This window comes from Heteronotia binoei, chromosome 5 (assembly GCF_032191835.1).
Source record: "Heteronotia binoei isolate CCM8104 ecotype False Entrance Well chromosome 5, APGP_CSIRO_Hbin_v1, whole genome shotgun sequence".
Taxonomy (NCBI): Eukaryota; Metazoa; Chordata; class Lepidosauria; order Squamata; family Gekkonidae; genus Heteronotia; species Heteronotia binoei.
The window spans coordinates 86084263-86104874 of NC_083227.1; the positions used below are offsets into that span (position 1 = coordinate 86084263).

Here is a 20612-nt window from a genome sequence, read left to right on the forward strand (position 1 = left end):
CTTGAATCTTTTACCTTGTTTCTGCTTGCATAGCATTGTCGCTCATTGCAGAATGCATGCTTCTGATGCTAGATGCTTCCATTTGTATAAGGCCAATATCTTTTGATGAGCAGAGAGCACCTAGTGCCAGAGAAATGCACCTGGCAGCTGTGATCCAACTCCCCAACAGATAAAAAGTAGCAAAAGTTAGATTTAGGATCTTGGCTAGTATGGTTGAGCTTGGGAAATATTTTTCTTCTTAATATATAATTTAAATAAGGAGTACCTGAAAGTGTCAGGATCTGGAAGAGCTACAAACAAAAATAATTGAAAATATACCCTTAAAAATCTGATATGTTCAAGTACTGCATGTACCCCAAAAGGAAACTATATTTTTTCCAGTTGTGCAATCAAGAAAAATAGAGGGCTATCTTCCATTCACATACAAGTTATGAGTGTAATATGTGTAGTATGCATAACAGAGAAGTCATTTTAGATACAGGGTTGCTTTACTTTTGGATAAACATAGTAGAAACTGTAGGCACTCAGTATTTCCCAAGTGTCAATTATTTGTATTCATTTTGAATAATTTTCTAAACTTTGTCTGGTCAACAGAAAGTCTTAAGAACATTGAGAGTTACTGATATTGTATATCCTGTGTAGAGTTATAGCTAATGGATTTTCTTCAGTATATTCTTTTTAACATATAAATGAATGCAAGCCTGAATATCCAGATGGTAGTATTTTTCTTTCTCTGCAGCTCTTTTTCAGCCATTAAATGCGGGAACTCGTGAATTTGATGATGTTGTGAACATTTTGCAGTCAGCTTACTTGGACTGTAATTCAAAAGGCAATTTTAAATACAAAAAAGCCAGTTTAGTTCATAGTGAACTGTTGGAAAAAGAGGTGAGTAACCATGATTTCTTTGTCACGAAATAGTCTAAAATGTATATATTCAGAACCTGTAGTATTAGGTTTGCTTTGATTTATGATTATATCCAGAAATATGTTTATGCCTGTGCCCTTATTTTAAAAGAAATTTGTAAGATAATTTGGGCAAACTATTTACTCAAGTTGTAGGTACCCAGTCATCTTAATAAACTGATAATATAGTTTAAAATAAGCAATTATGAATAAATTTGTACGTAGTCAGCAATGTGTTATGAAAGGCTTAATGGCACTTAATCTTTCCAAAGAGGAGGTAGTGATTTCTTCTGAATTCTTCCCTTTGACTGCAGACACTAACTTTGCTTAATGCTGTTCCTCAGTGTTTACTGATTCACAAGAATAAAATCTCAGGGTGCCACGTTGATTATAATGGGAAGAAAGAATTCAGAAAATCCCAGTTTGCAGGTAGTGGGATACACTGTAGTGAGGAAGTCTTTAATAAATTTGGTCACAAAATTACAGTTTTCTTGGGGCTTGAGTTCCTTGTTACAGAGTTTAGATATCATCTTTAGAAAGCAGTGGTTTTGATCTTAGGCAGCACAGCCATGCTAGAGGAAGGCAATTTCCCCACTTCCCCTCCCTCACTGTAACCTTCTGTGTGCCCCTTAGAACTAATTTTCTGGCAGGTCAGTGAATATGAAGAAAAGCATGGGGGAGCAAATTGGGAGTCTGCAGCAGGAAGGGGAAATTGGCAAAACTCTCCTTCCCCTTCTCTGTAGGCGGAAAATAGTGTTGGGTTACTCTGCATCAGTGGAATGGCACCTTGGGATCCAAGGCATAGAATGTATAAATCTCATGATTATAAAATGTGTTTGGGTTTGCTGTTTATATTAATACCTTGTTATTTCAAAGTTCATAGAGAAACGGAGGGAATTAAAACTAGATGGCCGATTAGAAAAAGAGCTTGCTGAAAGTTACGCATTTCTGAAGGTTGATCGTGCTCTGGTAAGAATGTAATTTTGATGCATGGAAGAATTCTAGAGTGGTGGCATTAACATTACACACAATTTCTGCTGACACAAATCTGCTTGATGGAGCTAAGAGACTTAGAAGTGTATGTGATGGAGGACCCATCAGTCTTGGATTCTCTGTACATGATGCTATTCTTCATTCCTAGTACTGATTGACTACTAGACTGTGCAAAATATTATGAATATTGCATGAGGCAGCACAAGATTAAGAGTTTAATTAGGACAAATTTTGATTTGGAAATTGTGATATTAATAGGCAGACTATTACTTCTAATGAAGTGTGCATGCACACGAAAGCATTGGTCTTAAAGATGCCACTGGACTCAGATTTTGTTCTGCTTTAGACCAACATGACTACCCACATGGATCTTTAATATTTCATTAATATTTTGCTATTATTGGACTAAATAGGCTTCTGATAATTATCTATAGAATCTGTTGCTTAGCATTTGGATTTCCTTGAAAGTGACTGAATGTTATTGTTTTTTATTGTTTTTAATAAGATTTTTATTGTTTTCATAAAAAATTAACAAAGTAAACATGCCCCATTGCTGGCAGTTTCGTAAGAAGGGAAATGTACCCATTCTGCCCTTGGGGTTTGTCTGAAGTTTTAATCCCGGCTGAGCTTTAACATTCCCCACTTTCAGAGAAACTGGGCTATGATCAATATGACACCTGTGTCTTCCAAGTAGTCAGAATGTTCCATGCTACAGAAATCAAATTAATCCTCACAAGTCCAATACATTTAAAGAACCGCTTTCTCTCATATTATTCAGCCCACTAATTAACATCTGCTTCACAAGCCATGTCGGTGCCCCACCCTGACAGGTAAAGTGGGTAATAACCAGAGATTGGGCTTTTTCAGCAGAGGCATGTTGTCCATGGAATGGCCTCTACCTGGGTAACTCTCTTTTAGAGGCCAGGCCTAACATTTCTGGAAACAGTCATTTTAAGCTGTTTAAATATTTATGTTCTAGTTTTATGTTCAATTAAGAATTGATCTTCTTCGTGGTCTCTGTGCAGTCCCACACATGGGGGTTTTCCCGTCAGGACGAACCCTACCTCGGAGATTTTAAAAGCTAGCCTAGGCGTTATTTTTGGCGCGCACTCCCTTTTGCTCTGGGGAGCAGGCATCCACTGCGCATGCCTGGAGCGAGAGGGAGGCGCCCCACCCACTCAGTTTCTTTCCAACCGCCGCCCGGGATAGTCTTACCTCGCTGCGCTCCTCGTTTACCTCAGACATCTAGCCTTCGTTTTTTTCTCTTTTCATATCGCTATTCCGTCTCAAATTCTTCTTCTTACTATATTTTTCCTTGAAAAAAAAAATAGTTCTACCCTTCTTTTTACCTCAGACCTCCTTTCTCCTTCCCCCCCCCTCCCCCGGGCGTATGGAAGGAAGGAACAGTAAAATAACCTTTAAAAGGTGTTCGCGCTGCAGAGCGAAATTTCCTACTTCAGACGGGCACTCGCTTTGTTTGTTTTGCCTGGGAGATACTCACAAAGTGGACACTTGTGCGCATTGCCTTCAATTCGGCAAACAGGCGCGGAAAAATAGGGCCGCTAGACTACAAAGCCACCTCATTGCGTCTGCGCTTCGCCCTGAGATGTCGCAATCATCTTCTACAAGTAAGTCGCCTCCCCTTCTGTCTCCTCAAGGGGACGGCGCAACGTCGGCAGCTTCAATGGCCGTTGTCCCTAGCAAGCATAAGTCCGGCGACGCCGCTAAAACAGGCGACGGCATGAAATCGTCAGAATCAACAGCCGCGCCTACTAAAATGAAGAGCGGGAAGCATACTAAGAAGTCCCATGACCCTAAGCATAAGCATTCCGATTCGAAGGATCCGAGGGACTCGAGGAAAACTACCGACTCGACAAAGCACCCCGATCCGAAGAATCCGAAGGAGTCGAAGAAGACTTCCGACTCGACCAACCCTACGGATCAACACGCGAAGGTCCATCAGCCCGACGGCAAGCAATGTGATCCCATAGCGCATGGATCCATTGCCCATGAATCCGTTCTGGTGCCTCTGAATCCGACACCACCTCGGCAGCAGGAAGAAGTTATACCGATCCCTTCCAGATCTCCTTCTCTCCACGAATCCAACCAAGAGCCACTGACTGAAGAAGTCAGGGACCCGATGCAGTGGACCCAAAAACATCTCGACCCCAGATTCTTCTCTGATATGTCGAATCCAAAACATCTCGACCCCAGATTCTTTTCTGATATGTCGAATCCTACTCAGCAGTATCTACAGCACCGCCGTTACTCCGAACCTCGTCGGTTTCAACACAGGTCTCCTAGTATCAGCAGCCGATACCATCGTACCAGAGTTCCAGAGAGATCTCCAAGCAGGGGGAGGGATCGCTACCGTTACGACCCGAGATCTCGGTCTCCATCTATGTCCCCCAGACGACGTTACTATCGTTCGAGATCTCCATCTATGGACTACCACCAATGTTGCGGATACCATCACTCTCGGTACCGCTCAGAACACCATAGCGACCGATCGAAGGAGACAACCCCTGTTCAACGGGTTAAACACTCATCGGATCCAACGTCTCCGACTCCCTCCGCTTCGACTTCCAAGCCGGGGCCGAAGCCGGGTCCGAAGCAACAAAGCCCAATCAGACCTGACCCGGAGCTACCCGCACCGGACAACTCAGACGCTGAAACCGAAGCAGAATCCTCGGAGTCGATACACTCGATGTCTCCTCCTGGATCCCCTGCCTCAGATATTGCCAAACCCGCGGATTTGTCACCTTCCGAAGGGGCCAAGACATACCTGGACTTGATTGCCAACATGGCCTCTGCGCTTAACGTTACCCTTACCTCAGATGCACCCAAGGTAACAGACGTGGTACACGACTTGGTGCACTCAGATTTACCTGCTGGTTCCTTTCTGCCGATGTTACCGGTACACCTAGAAGCCATCAAAGAAGCTTGGGACAACCCAGCATCTATTCCCCCAACTTCAAAACGAATTGAATCCCTTTACAGGATCCAAGCAACGGAGTCGAAATTTTTATTCAGCCATCCGGCCCCGAACTCTCTGATAGTTCATTCTTCCTCTAAATCTAAGCAAACCCGCCACCCTGTACCTCCTGAGAAGGAAGGCAGGAAATTAGACACCCTAGGAAGGAAAATGTATTCAATTTCTACGGCAAATGCCAAAATCAACAATTATTTAGCATACTTTGCCGCGTATTCCCACAATATTTCCTCCCAACTAAATACGCTAGTCTCTGCCCTGCCTGAACCTTCCCAAAAACAAGCCTACAAATTGCTACAGGAGCTCAACAGGGTTTCAAAGCAACAGATAAATACTATTCGTCACTCCGTGGGGTGCACTTCAAAGGCGATGGCTGCCTCAATTGCCCTAAGAAGACATGCTTGGCTTCGGTCCTCTTCGCTGCAACCTGATATTAAGTTCAAAATCGAGGACCTCCCCTTCGACGGCCAAGGTCTCTTTAATGCCACAACAGACGATATACTTACCACCGTTGACGACAGCCGCAAACGAGCAAAAAGGCTCAGGGTAGCGCAACAACAACAGCAGAGCTATAAGCCCAGATCATGGAAACCAACGTCGTTCAAACGTTCCAGATCTCCTCGACAATCTGAATACTGGAAACGTAAGGCTCCTCCTCCGAAGCAATCCTTTAACCAGAGACAGCAGAGACCACAACCACCTAAAAAGGCTGCGTCTTCATCAAAGCAGTCTCTTTGACTTTCTACCAATCCAACACATTTCCAGACTTCTCCCATTTCACGACAACTGGCAACGAATAACCACGGACAAATGGGTTTTAAACATCATTTTGAGAGGCTACTCCATAGAGTTCCAAACACCACCAACGAAACATCACTTTGTTTCAACCCCCCCATCCCCTTCCCTTCAGGAAGAAATCGACACCTTAACAGCCAAGGCGGCTATAGAGCCTGTCCCAGACCAGTACCATCGGACGGGATTTTATTCCCGGTACTTTCTAGTTCCCAAAAGGGATGGGGGACAGCGCCCGATTTTGGATCTAAGAGCCCTAAACAAATTCATCCGTCACAGAAAATTCAGAATGATCACCTTACAATCAATTCTGCCCTTAATCCCTCGGAACTCTTGGATGGCACTGGTAGATTTACAGGACGCATACTTCCACCTGACAATACACCAATGCCACAGAAAGTTCCTGCGCTTCGCCGTGGGCAACAACCACTACCAGTTTCGAGCCCTACCCTTCGGACTCTCCACAGCACCACGGACATTCACGAAATGTATGGCGGTAATTGCGGCATACCTCAGGCAACGCGGAATTGCAACTTACCCATACATAGACGATTGGCTCCTCGTGGGAGCTTCGAGGGCACAGTTGATGAAGGACATTTCAATAACACTTGCGCTCTTAGCAGAACTGGGCCTCCAGGTCAATCAACAAAAGTCAAACCTGACCCCAACTCAGGACATCCATTTTATAGGGGCTCGCTTATGCACCACGGACCACAAGGCATACCTTCCTGTGGACAGGATATCCTCCATTCAGACGCTGGCCACACATATAATTCAACAACCCAAGCAAACGGCCTTCAACATTCAGCGCATGTTAGGACTTATGGCAGCCACGACTGCAGTTTTAACACACGCAAGACTACGCATGCGAACCCTGCAAATCTGGTTCGTCCGTGCATTTCGTCCCCAACGCCAGTCTCAACGAACCGTCCTCACTGTTCCAAACCACATCCTCCCCTCGCTCGAATGGTGGACAGTACGAGCTCACCTGCTTGCAGGAATGCCATTTTTAAGGCCAAGCCCATCAGCAGTGGTTACAACAGACGCCTCGAGGTGGGGTTGGGGAGCCCATCTCGACACACTCACTGTCCAAGGGCAATGGACGCCGTACGAACAGTCGCTCCACATCAATTGCTTAGAGCTTCTAGCTGTTCACAGAGCTTTAAAATCGTTCCTCCCATCTCTTCAAGGCCGACATGTACAGATCGCTTCAGACAATGTGGCGACGGTGTTTTATATAAACAGGCAAGGAGGGACTGCATCCACCCGTCTTTGCAAAAGAGCAATGCACCTTTGGCACTGGAGTATTGCTCACCGGATCCATCTCACTGCGGTACATCTTCCTGGCGTCCAGAATGCTCAAGCGGACAGGCTGAGCAGATATCTCATCAACGACCACGAGTGGTCACTCCACAGGTCATATCTTCTGCCAGTATTCCGGAAATTCGGAACCCCCTTAATAGATGCGTTTGCTGCACCAGACAATGCACAGTGTGCTCTCTTTTTTATGAGAGGTCCGCCCTCACAACAGTCTGCAGGGGATGCCTTCATACAGACATGGACCGGTCCACTACACTTCCTCTTCCCACCCTTCCCACTGATAACACGATGTATACAGAAAATTCAACTGGACAATACAGATTGCATTCTAGTGACACCATGGTGGCCACGCCAGCCATGGTTCACAACCCTCCTTTTTCTGTCGAAAAATACTTACCATCACTTCCCTCTGGCACAGAACCTCCTGTCTCAGCAGAACGGCAGGGTTCTCCATCACGACCCGAACAGGCTTCGCTTAACAGCTTGGAGGATATGTTCTCAGACTTTCCTGAAGGAGTAAGACATGTTCTCTTAAATGCGCGGAAACCATCCACGAGAAAGTCATACTCCATGAAGTGGAAAAGATTTTCCATCTACGCTACCAAGCATAACTTCAGACCCCTATCTGCTTCCATACCTCAAATCTTGGCATATACACTGTCTTTGTCGGAAAAGGGCCTCACTTACTCATCTTTGAAGGTGCACCTTGCAGCAATCTCAGCTTTTCACCCGCATGTACAGGGTCGAACTGTTTTTTCACACCCTGCTGCGAAATCCTTTTTAAAAGGAATCTTACATTTGCACCCACCATTGCGGCAAATGTACCCTAGCTGGAGTTTATCACTAGTGCTAAGCCAGCTAGTAAAACCGCCCTTTGAACCTATGGCTACGATACCGCTTCACCTTCTCTCATGGAAAACGGCACTATTAGTCGCACTCACCTCTGCTAAGAGAGCAAGTGATATTTGTGCGTTCAGAGCAGACACACCTTACACCATCTTTCACCACGATAGGGTGGTGTTACGACCAGATCCTGCCTTCTTACCCAAGGTGGTTTCCGCATTTCATTTGCACAGAGTCACAACCTTACCTGCCTTTTTCCAACGTCCTACGGACAAAGGTCAAGAAGCTCTACACTGCCTAGATGTTAGAAGAGCACTCGCTTACTATATAGATAGAACCGCATCGTTCCGTACGGACTCCAGACTTTTTGTGGCCTACGGCCGCCATAATAAGGGAAAAAAGATATCTACACAGAGACTGTCAAAATGGTTGGTTGCTGCTATAGAGCTCTGCTACAAACTCGCAAAGCAACCAGTCCCGTCTGCTGTACGAGCTCATTCCACAAGAGCCTTGTCAACGTCATCTGCCCTTGCCAGGGGTGTGTCCATGGAAGACATTTGCGCTGCTGCCGCCTGGTCTTCCCCTTCGACCTTCGCCATGCACTACGCTTTGGACGTTCGTGCTAGGCGAGATGCATCCTTCGGACAGGCAGTACTCTGCTCTATCTTTGACTGACGATGCGGTTTCGTTTTGGTGAGCACTTGCTTACCTTGTACTCTGCTATGTGCTGACTGTGTTGCACTAACCTTTGCATTATTCTTTTCTTTAACTCTAGTGCCAGCACCCACCACCTTGCAGGTCAGCTTATCAGTCACCCATGTGTGGGACTGCACAGAGACCATGAAGAAGATAAACAGGTTACTCACCTGTAATTGATGATCTTCGAGTGGTCATCTGTGCAGTCACACACGCCCGCCCAGCCATCCCCGCTGCTGGCTACTGGTCCTATACAACCGCTCACCTACGGTGTCAGCGGCGGGGAAAGAAACTGAGTGGGTGGGGCGCCTCCCTCTCGCTCCAGGCATGCGCAGTGGATGCCTGCTCCCCAGAGCAAAAGGGAGTGCGCGCCAAAAATAACGCCTAGGCTAGCTTTTAAAATCTCCGAGGTAGGGTTCGTCCTGACGGGAAAACCCCCATGTGTGTGACTGCACAGATGACCACTCGAAGATCATCAATTACAGGTGAGTAACCTGTTTTTTTGTTTTTTATTTTGTAAGCTCCTTGGGCAAATTTCCCCGAGAGGTTGGAATAAATAAATTTAAATGCAGCTGAAAGCTGGTTTTCAAGGCTTGGACAAAATATTGACATAGCTTTTAATTTCATAACTTTTAACTTCATAATGTAAAATATTGACATAACTTTTAATTTCAGGTGCAAAACATATGTGAAAATGGCTTGCAGGTGGGCCACTCCAAAATGACAGTTCTTGGCAGTCATTCTATGGGTAATTATCTCTTTTTGCTGTCATTTGAGTTTATGGTTTATATAATAGAGAGCTGACTTGGTTTTTTGTCAATAATGTCATACTGACTAAAACGAGTCAGCTGTCATCAAAAATGCTCACTGTAGCCTTTTTACTCCTAATATGCAGTTACATTTTTCCTGTAGTATAGCTGATCTTCTGATGCTCTTATTGCAGTTGCCCTGACACATATGTCTGCAGCAACAATTTCATATTTTTGTGTAATATGATTTGACTTTCTGAAATGTAAAGATTGAATTTCTTGTGTTGGTGTTGCTTTGATGGTGTCTGTTCCAAAAATAGGGGATTTTTTTTTAACTTTTGAGTGCTTTTTTAAAACTAAAGATTGATCTTTGACTTCAGTTTTTGTATTTGTAATGCCTTTTATGTTGGGGAGAGAGGGTTAGTAGTTTTAATGGAAATGTACAAAATTTTGAAAATACTTTCTATGGCATTGCATATGTTATGGTGGTATTTTTTTTATTTTCACATACTTCTGATGTCTGAATACTTCTGTTAAATGCTAACATTTTTCTCTTCATATACTTCAGGTGTATATCTTTCTAGGTATTCTGACTTGTTGCAAACCAATACTCTAGATCCTAGAGCAACTGGTGATGTAATTATTTTTAAAGTCATAAAGGTAAGCTTGTATTTTAGTTCTCACTTTTAATGTTTTGTTCCTTTTTCTTGTTGAAGAAATTAATGACAATTCATTTATGACAATTCATCAATTAATGACGTATGGTACTTCTTAGAGATTTATTTCTGTATAAAAATTGAAAGTGCCATGAATTAAAACCTATATATGTTATTGAGATCTATCTAGACATAGCATATGACAGCAATTAGTTGCATAGGCAATCTTTGTTCCATTTTTTACAGTGGTTAACCAGATGTTTTTGAGAAACCAATATGCATTACGCAAAGGGCACTGCTGCCCCCCCAACCATAGTGTCATTCCAAAGTAACCAGCCTTTCCATATGGAGGTTGCATTCTAGTCTTTGGTCATCATCTTCTTCATTATTCCCTATAATCCCCTTTAAGATTCTAAGAAACATGTTCTTGGAACATCAGGACATATTTTACTTAATTCTTTATCAGTCAATATGCATATGCATTGAAGACAAACATGTCATATACTGTATGACATGGAAAATACTGTTTACTCGACCTGGTCTTAGTTTTCAAAGTATAGGTCTAAGCCTTGCCTCAGATCAAGCACTGAAGTTGGTTCTTCTAGGAGTCACTTCACACATTATGATTTTCGTTCAGAGATATTCTGTTTAGGAAAATGTGTCTGCCTCTCATTTGTAGTCAATTATCATATGTTGCTTGCTGAAATAGTACAATTGGCTACATTCATCACATATCACAACAAATGTTCTTTTATCTACAAAGCTGAAATATCACTGCAGATAAAGCATATTAAAATGGCCTAGTATTTGACCTCAGTACAGTTCAGGGGGCTTAATGTGATACAAGGGTATGAATGCACCCTTGGTTTCCGGCTATGCTTAGAAAATGGGCATGGTTCTCTTTACCATTGGGAAAGAACCTCCATGCATGAGAGCCTACTCAACTGTTTGCTCAAAACTATGTGAAAGTGAACTTTGTATTACCTTAATGACCTTCATAGTAGTGGAAGTGTAGACTTTCATCAGTGCCTCTATAGTGAGTAGAGAAAAGATTTAACTTGGTCATTACTGATTGTTTGAGTAGGGAAATGAAGAGGTCTCCATTACAGCAACCATGTCCATCCATAAACATGTCACTCATGGGAGAGAAGGTGTGAACAGTGTTCTAGAAGAGTCTAGAAGGCTTCCCCTGAGGTGAAATACCTGCAAGGCTGAGCAAGAGGTTAGGTTGCTGAAGGAACAGCACAAAGATGAAGCCTGTGTGTGCACATGCCTCTCTTTCTCCTCATTTTTCATGAATTGAACAGCTCCTGCCAGTTCATCAGACTTTTCTCCCTTCCTTCCAGCTACCACTGTAAAATTACTAGTTGCCAGACAGATTTCTCTCACTCGTTATTGTTGCAAAGATAGGTGGAAGGGGAGAATGTGAAAAATTGACAAGGAGGATGAGGAGAAATGTTATGAAGGGCAGGAGTAACCTTTATGGAGGGCTGGTCTGCAACCCACTTTCAGAGGTTTTGTAACCTACTTTTGGGTCCTGACCCACAAGATAAGGAACATTTTTTAGTATCTAGAGTTAGTCAAGTTTATGAACACTGGAGTTTGTTGGGAGGGGAGAGATGGCATGAGACTTTTTTTCCCTGTGTATTGTACCTGTTTCTTTTCTAATAGTCCTTCTCTGCAATTTAGGGAAGAATGAAAAGCATATGTGATACCCTCGGGGTAAAACCGATGGACTCAGCTTCTAAAAGTGCATTAGATCCAACACCAAAGCATGAATGCCATGTCTTAAAGAATTCAAACAAAATTATGTCTGTACTATCTTATAGAGCATATGAGCGTTCACAGGTAAGATTGTTACTTGAATACAGATGAACTTGACAAGCAATTCAAGTCAGCTTTTTTAGTTTTTATGTAGTATAAGTGAGAAAGCTCTAATATAGCCTTTAAGTTTGAATCATTTATGTTCCTTTAGTTTAGTTTAGTTTATTTGTAATTTGTATCCCGCCCTTCCCACCAGGTGGCTCAGGGCGGCTTACAGCATATAAAATCTAACATAAGAATATAAAAATTTAAACATTTCACACAGTTTACAGTTAAAACTAAACATTTGACACAGTTTACATAGTTAAAACATTAAAAACATACAGCAATCTTATAAAAACTACACTCAGTTTCAACATAAGTGACGCAATAAAAAAAGAGTAAGTTCCTAATTTTTTGGTAGAGATTTGTTTTGAAAGTTGCTTTTTTGAGCATAACTTTTTTTTAATCATGTGTAAGATTCTAATACTGTTTGGCAAGCTGTAGTATGTTTATATCAATTTCAAATGAAGAATTTTTGAATATTTGTAATAGAAGAAATTGAACTTTTATTGAACATTTGTTTTGAATTTGTTTCTAGTATTATTTCTATGAATATGGCTTCGATGAGATCCGGCAAAGGCCAAGGCATGTATGTCCATATGCTGTCGTTTCATTTTCTTACAAGGATGAGAAGGTTCCAAAGTATTTGCCTTCGTCAAGGTAAGCTAAGAGTAGTATTTAGTGTGAAAGACATCAGTTCTAAAATTGTCAGTTTACTGTTATTAGTCATGTTCCTATGTGTGTAGTAATAAAGAATTAGAAGTCTCTTCTCATGCTGTGCTCAGTGCAAATAGTTTAAGCCTATATTCTTATATACTATTTTATTCACATACTGCCCCATGGACTAATTTTATAACCTGGATAAACTGAATTAAGGTGCACTTTACAAATTATTTGACATCAATCAATTACATAGTGGTTATAGAATAGTGTTACTGAAAGGTACATTAAAATGTCTCAGGCTCCACACCATATGGAGAGTTTTGTTGCTTGTATGTCACTTTTTTTTTTTGCTGTGGTTATTATTGCATTTATATTTGGGATATCTGTGCCACTGGTTTCCTAAATAGCCTTAGGAAAGATATTATTGTAGCTTTGGTTTCCATTAGAAAAGTTATTTAGCCTTGGCTTCCATTCTGCAGTGTAAGAATATTAGCTGCCTTTTTGAGTAGTCTTCAGAGAATAGGTTGAATTCTTCAGTTGTTTAAGCTTCCATGAGTTCACGTCACCAGATGCAAATAGGAATGAAGATTCATTAGCTCTGACTTGACGTATTATCATTCTGTCTGGATAAACTTAACAAAATGAGTGTTGACTCACAAAAGTTTATATCCTAGAAAATTTTATTGGTCTTTAAGGTGCTGCTGGACTCAAGAGTTCATTCTACTTGTCTGATGCCCATAATCTTGTCCTTAACACAGATGAGGTCTTAATTCTGGCTCTTCCCGTCATGTGACTCTCACATACTTGCAGCTTATTGGGGCCCATAGTGCCTCTTAGGGGTTAAAGGTGGTTCCAGGTCAAGAAAAGTGAAAGATCACAGGCCTATTTAATAGAATTTTTGTAACTGTTACAAATGGTCAGTTCTCCTTGTAGTTGTTGGGATCAGACCTTGAGCCGTACTGTGAACTAGAAATCCATCAGATGGAACATTACCTGGCTATTCAGTATTAAACAGGTAGTGAACAAAGATCTTCATGCTGTGAGGAAATTGGTTCAGTAAGGGCTGAACGCTCTAAAATCTGTTACCGTCTAGATTAGATTACTGCACTGCACTCTACATGAAGTCTGCCTGGAAACTACATTTGGTACAGAATGCTCTGGTCATAATGTTGACTGGAGTGGGTTATAGAAACCACATTGCTCCAGTCTTGTTCTGTCTACATTTGGCCTAATTCAGAGTGCTTTTATTGACCTTTAGCCCTATGTAGCTTGGGGGCAGCATACTGAAGGGCAATATGAACCAACATCCCACTAATATGGTCATCTTCAAAGGCCCTGCTTAGTGTAAGCAGTCCCAGAATGGGCTTTCTGGTCATGGTGCCAAAACTTTGGCATGCCTTCCCTAGGGAGATTCTATCTGTCTCCCACTGTTGTTGTCTTCTATCGCTGGGCAGGGCTCCTATTCGGTCTGTAAAGTCCCTAAAAGTCCCTTTTAAAAAAATGCTAGATCCCTAAAGTCCCTGAAATGGGTATGTGGCATTTAAAAAAAAATTATGTACATTTTTATGATTTTCAGTATAATTTTTTAGGTAAGTTGCATCAATTCAAGTCCAATGTCTTTAAAACTTTTTAAGTTTCAGCATTTTGTCCCAGGTACAATGTTAAACTGCCTCGGAGAGCCAGTTTGGTGCAGTGATTAAGTATGCGGACTCTTATCTGGGAGAACAAGGTTTGATTCCTCATTCCTCCACTTGCACTTGCTGGAATGGCCTTGGGTTAGTCATAGCTCTGGCAGAGGTTGTCCTTGAAAGGGCAGCTGCTTTGGGAGTCCTCTCAGCCCTACCCACCTCACAGGGTGTCTGTTGTGGGGGAGGAAGGTAAAGGAGATTGTGAGCTGCTCTGAGACTCTGAGATTCAGAGTGGAGGGCGGGATATAAATCCAATATCTTCTTCTTCTCTTCAGGGCCCTTTTCCATTAGGTTTCCATTTTTGTGCCCTGGAATCTTTCTTTTTTGGTTGTAATTTCTTCCATTTCTATAAAATAAATAAATAAAAATTAGCCATGCCCCATCCAGGGTCAAATAAAAAACCCTTAATTTTTGTCATTTTAATATGGCTAAAATAATCAGTAAAAGTTGAGTTAAAGTTAAAAGACAAGCTAAAAATTGGAACTTTCCAGAAAGTAGAGAGGGGAAAAAAGAGGCTCTGCTATCTTGGACTTGATTCTCACCAACAGGGATGAACTGGTTGACAAGATGAAAATAGTGGGTAGTAGTGACCATGTAATTTTGGAATTTATAGCCTTGGGGAATGTAAAAGCTGTTCGTAGACATATAGGTTGGACTTCCAGAAAGCAAATTTTGACAGACTTAAGTTATGCTGGGTAGAATCTCATGGCCAGAAATACTTAAGGAAAAGGGAATTCAAGAGGGGTGAGAATTTCTTAAAAAAGCAAAATCCTGACGGCACAATTACAAATGATTCTTATGAGAAGGAAAAATGGGGAGAGTCTAAAGAAGCCAAAGTAGTGCCATAAAAAACTTTCTAAATACTTGAGAAATAAAAAAAAAATTGTTTAGGAACTGGCCTTATAACCAAGGATGAATATAAACAATGCTCATAGAGAGAAAGTTAGGAAAGCTAAAGCTCAGTATGACCTCAGGTGAATGAGAGATGCTAAAAACAACAAAAAAGAGGTCAAAGTAGGAAAAAGAGAAAGGACATGGTAGGCAACTTGCAGGGACAGGAAAGTGACATTGCACCAGCCAATGAAGAGAGCAGAACTGCTCAATTCCTACTTTTCCTCAGTCTTCTGAGAGAAAAGGTGCTCAGCGTGGCAAAATCAGAACACATGATGAGGGAAGGAAGTTGCAGCCTGGGATCAGCATAGGGGTAGTACATAAACACCTAGTTTAAATGGAACAAAGTCCGTGGGGTCAGATGAACTGCATCCAAGGGTACTAAAAGAACTTGAAGATATAATTGCTGAGCCTCTGGCCATTATTTTTGAGAATTCTTGGAAAACAGGGGAGGTGCTGGAAGAGGTGGGCAAATGTTGTCCCCATTTTGAGGAAGGGGGAAAAGGAGGATCAGCTTCATGTCTGTACCTTGAGCATTTAGAAAAGATGGCTGTGAATTCTAAGAGCCAGCATATGTTTCTCAAAGAACAAGTTGTGTCAGACTAATCTTATCTTCTTTTTTGAAAAAGTTATTACCTTGCTGGATCAGGAGAATGCTGTAGACATAGTTTATCTTGATTTCAGTTGCTTTTGATAAGGTTCCACATAATATTCTTGTTGACAAATTGGTAAAATGTGGCTTGGATCCTATTACTGTTAGGTGGGTCTGTATCTGGTTGTCAGATCGCACGCAAAGAGTGCTTGTGAATGGTTCATCATCCTCTTGGAGAGGAGTGACAAGTGGAGGGTCTCAAGGATCTGTCCTGGGGCCTGTTTTATTCAACATCTTTATAAATGATTTGCATGAAGGAATAGAGGGAATGCTTATTAAATTTGCAGATGATACTAAATGGGAGGGTTAGCAAATACAGTAGAAGACAGAGTCAAGATACAGGATGGTCTTGACAGGCTAGAAAACTGGCTAAAAGAATGCATTTAGGTAGAAAAAATCCAATGCATAGTTATAGGATGAGGGAGACTTGTCTTAGCAGTAGTATGTGTGGAAAAAATCTAGGGGTCTTAGTGGACTATACGCTGAACATGTGATACAGTAGCTAAAAAAGACCAATGCAATTTTGGGCTGGAATGTGTCCAGAGGAGGGCAACGGAAATGGTGAGGGGTCTGGAGACCAGGTTCTACAAGGAAAGGCTGAAGGAGCTGGGTATGTTTAGCCTGGAGAGGAAATGACAGTGATGTGAAATGATCATCTTCAAGTATTTGAAGGGCTGTCATATAGAGGATGGTGTGGAGTTGTTTTCTGTTTCCCCAGAAGGTCAGACCAGAACCAATGGGTTGGAATGAAATCAAAAGAGTTTTTGGCTCAACATTAGGAAAAACTTCCTGACAGAGTAGTTCCTCAGTAGAACAGGCATCCTTGGGAGGTAGTGGACTCTCCTTCTTTGGAGGTTTTTAAACAGAAGTTAGGTGGCCATCAGATAACAATGCTATTCTGTGAACTTAGGCAGATCATGGGAAGGAGAGCAGGAAGGGTAGCATCAGTGCTTAGTTCTTGTGACCCTTTCTTACATGCTCATGGAAATACTGATCGCCACTTTGGGGTCTGGCAGCAGTTTTTCCCCAAGCTAGTTTGGCAAGGGATCCTGGGTTTTTTTTGCCACCTTCTGGGCATGGAACAGGAGTCACTGTGGGCATGGGAGGGATTTGTGAATTTTCCTGCATTGTGCAGGGGGTTGGACTAGTTGACCATGGAGTCCTTTCTAACTCTAGGATTCTATGAACTTAAAAGAGTATGAATTGAAAAGAGGTTTTTTGGTTTGACTGCAACCGGTTTACTAGTAGGGTGTTGTTTTAAAAAAACATTCTTTTGAGTGATGTTTTTGTTGTCCCCATAGTTTTTATTAGGTCCCTATTTTGGTCCCTTTTTTTGACCTGAAAGTACCCTAAAGTCCCTAAAATAGGCCTGAATATGGAATATGAGCCTAGCACCTAAGAGTATCACAATTCGTTACCTTTTTTGCTTTTTTTGGCATTTTTCTCACTAACTTTTATTAGCAACCTTTCTTGTTTGTGTGTATGTGTTTTACTGAATTGTTTTAATGTTATTGTTTGAAGTGTTTTCATGTTTGCTGTTTTGGGGACCTTGAATTGTGTGTATAGGAGACTTAGAAACATTAAGGAAATTATGCAAATTTGGTACCTACAACTGGATCTCATAAATAGGGATGTAAATTTTGTTTAATAAAGCAACCATTTAAATGTTATCAGGCTTATGACCTTGCCCACATATATTATTATTATTTGCTCTGCTACTGATCATTAAGAGAAATTAATGTTATATTCTGGTGTCTTGTGATCAGACAATTAGGGGTAAGATAAGCTTTGGAAAATGCACACCCTGTAGACGCAGACGTTGATGGAATATAAGCAAATCATTTACAGCAATATATAAATTGCACACAGATCCCTGTTTCAGTTGTAGTATTTTGCATCCTTCTCATGGCATGTTTGGATCCAGTGAAAACAATTAGATGCTTCTAACACCTTTGAAATAACTTTACAAGGAGATGATAGTTCATTGGCTTTGGAGTCATTTTCATTTCCTGTCTACCCTAGCAATAGTAATTAATCAGTCTTACTGGGAAGAAAGATTTCGTAAAGTCTTGTAAAGTGTGACTTCCACTGGTTATTTTAGGAGAAGAATGTAACTAGTTGCTCAGGTAGTTTGTGGGTCTTGCTTTGCTTCTGAAGTCAAAGTATTACAAGAACTTTTGCACTGGTCAGGATGGCTGGGTGCAAGATTTATGATACGCTAGAAAGATAAGTGACAGAGGTGGCCCACTTCAAGATTCTTCAAACTGACAGATGACTGAATACAAGTGCTCAGCATTCAAAATCCTCAGTCATCTTATCTTCTCAGAAAAGTTGCTGAATTTGTGTGTCAGAGTTAGGCTGTGCCTGGGAGAGATCTTTGCCCAGGTGACCTCATTGCTTGGGGAGCACACTTTGTCAGCACCTATCACAGTCTGTTACCTTTTTTTCATTAAGAATCACAGAAGCCCTTCCTTCTTGGAAAGAAAAGTAGATGTTGGCAGATACTTTGGTAGCGAATTATGGTATGCGTTGGTCTGGAACACTGTAAACATCGGCTAACTGAAAATTATTCTTGGCTATTTTCCTGATACTGTATAGTGAATATTTACAAGCTTGTGTTAACTGAGAATTTAGCATTGTTGGTCAGGTTACAAGTAGAAAGCAACTTAAAAATTGGACTGTGAATCATAAATCAGATAGGACAGTAAATGGCTGCAGGATACTTTTGGCTTATATATGTTACCCAAATGTGCCTGTTGTCTGGTGTGCCAGTGACCAATGAAGGACATAACAGGGTGTCCAGTAGCAGACACAACTTTATTGCAATAAAGGAGACATCAGGCAACTAAGTCCTAAGAAATCCAGAAGCCCTCGTTTCAATATCCAATTTTTAGACGTTTCAGTAAACAACTTTCAGACATGTGCAGATGCCTGTTATGGCATAAGTTCTTGGTTTCCTTTCTGACTATTTAGAATTATCTTTGCCAAACATACATATAAGCAGACATATAGTTTCTCCTTATAAACACATTTTGCCTTTTAGCGCAGTATCCAGCCTCCAAATAGAACTGCATAGATAACCTTATCCTGGCTGCCAGACTTTGGTTTGGTATGGGACTTTTTGGCCTACTGTTACCACATCTGGTTGTCTCTCATGTTCACTAGACACAAGTGCTAGAAATAACGTGCTTTATTGATATCTGTTTGCTCAAGCTGCACAAAGACCGCAAATCATAAAATGAAGACTCTCAAAATGATCACCTTGGCTACCCTAATATAAGCATAAAATAATATATAAGCGTAATATAAGCATATAATATAAGCATAAAATAATATAAGCATTGCTACATTGTATTACATATGTAATACTGTCAGCATGCTTTGTTTTAAGAGTTTGTCAGATTTTTTGGGTGGGGGGGATATGACATTAATGGATCCAGCCTTGCTGTTTGAAAAGCAAGTTGGTGTTGTTGGCAAGAATGCAGTGTTATCTATATATTTATTTACAATATTTATATCCCACCTTTATAACCAGTGAGGGCCACCAAGGCAGCATTTGGTTTGTCATTTTCTTTGTAGTCAGCCTGCCTAGCTATGCTAATTCACACTTTTGTAACTTCATAATTTTATTACTGTGATGTTGGGCTGACCTTGAATACAAAGCAGAAATTCCAGCTTGGTTTTTTTGGGGGAGGGGGGAATTTGCATCTATTGGAACCTCAAAAAATCAGTATTTCCTGATATTCCTGAATCCCAGGAATCAGTATGGTGTTGGGATTTAGGTTAATATTCAGGAAACCCACATTTATTTGGTTCTGTTATATTCTAGGGTATAATGGAAAATTGATCTGGGGGTATTTGGGGTTCTGGGGTGGCTGTTTTCTGAGATGGTGGCATCAAATTTGCAGCATAGCTGCTGTTGCCTCTCCTCAACCCCCCCCCCCCCCATTTTAAAAAGGTTGGACCAGGGATCCAATTGTATCTCCCCCCCCCCCAAAGTAGGTGCCCCCATCCTTCACCTCTTTCAATGGAGGAAAAAAAAGCCATTTAAAGAGACCGCAGTCTCTTTAAATGCCTTCTGAGTTCACTTACTGAGTCGTTCTGCCACTGTGACATTGGGCCAACTTGGGGAAGGCATTTTAAGAGGCCTTTTAAAATACCTTCTTCATGGTGAGGTGCGCTGCTATGGAGAGCCAGTTTGGTGTAGTGGTTAAGTGTGCGGACTCTTATCTGGGAGAACCAGGTTTGATTCCCCACTCCTCGACTTGCACCTGCTGGCATGGCCTTGGGTCAGCCATAGCTCTGGCAGAGGTTGTCCTTGAAAGGGCAGCTGCTGTGAGAGCTCTCTCCAACCCCACCCACCTCACAGGGTGTCTGTTGTGGGGGAGAAAGGTAAAGGAGATTGTGAGCTGCTCTGAGACTCTTCGGAGTAGAGGGTGGGATATAAATCCAATATCTTCTTCTTCATTGAGTGAACTCAGGCATTTAAAGAGATGTCTGAGTTCACTCACTGAGTTCAGATGTCTGAGTTCACTCACTGGGTTGCGCCGCAGGGGTGGCTTGGAGAAGGGTTCTTTAAATGTCTTCTCCAAGCCGGCCTGTGCACCCACTACAGTGCAACTCTGTGAGTGAACTCAGAAGGCATTTAAAGAGATCACAGTGTATTTAAATACCTTCTCGAAGCTATATCGGTAGCCAGATTAGTTTAGAGAATTTGTATTAGTCTAACCCCCCAAATATCAGTCTTTTCTCTTTGGGATTATAGCTCCTGCGTGTTGTGACAACTGTGGTAAAGAATGCTTGTTACCAGTTAAAACTGGATTGTTCGTTGGTGGAAAGGGATGCTTTAGTAAGGTCTGGATTAGATTAAGAACATAAGAGAAGCCATGTTAGATTATTGTAAGCCAT

The 20612-nt window shown here is 41.7% G+C and overlaps 1 protein-coding gene across 4 annotated transcripts in view; it reads left to right on the forward strand.

Moving 5' to 3' along the window:
• The window catches only part of TASOR (transcription activation suppressor), an 82218-nt gene that overhangs the window by 6896 nt on the left and 54710 nt on the right, over nucleotides 1-20612 (forward strand). For all 4 annotated transcript variants that reach the window (XM_060239742.1, XM_060239744.1, XM_060239745.1 and 1 more), the window contains exons 2-7: nucleotides 740-885; nucleotides 1780-1872; nucleotides 9215-9287; nucleotides 9857-9948; nucleotides 11634-11792; nucleotides 12349-12470. In XM_060239742.1, coding sequence (XP_060095725.1) covers nucleotides 740-885; nucleotides 1780-1872; nucleotides 9215-9287; nucleotides 9857-9948; nucleotides 11634-11792; nucleotides 12349-12470 — 685 coding nt within the window. The remainder of the gene's footprint in view (nucleotides 1-739; nucleotides 886-1779; nucleotides 1873-9214; nucleotides 9288-9856; nucleotides 9949-11633; nucleotides 11793-12348; nucleotides 12471-20612) is intronic.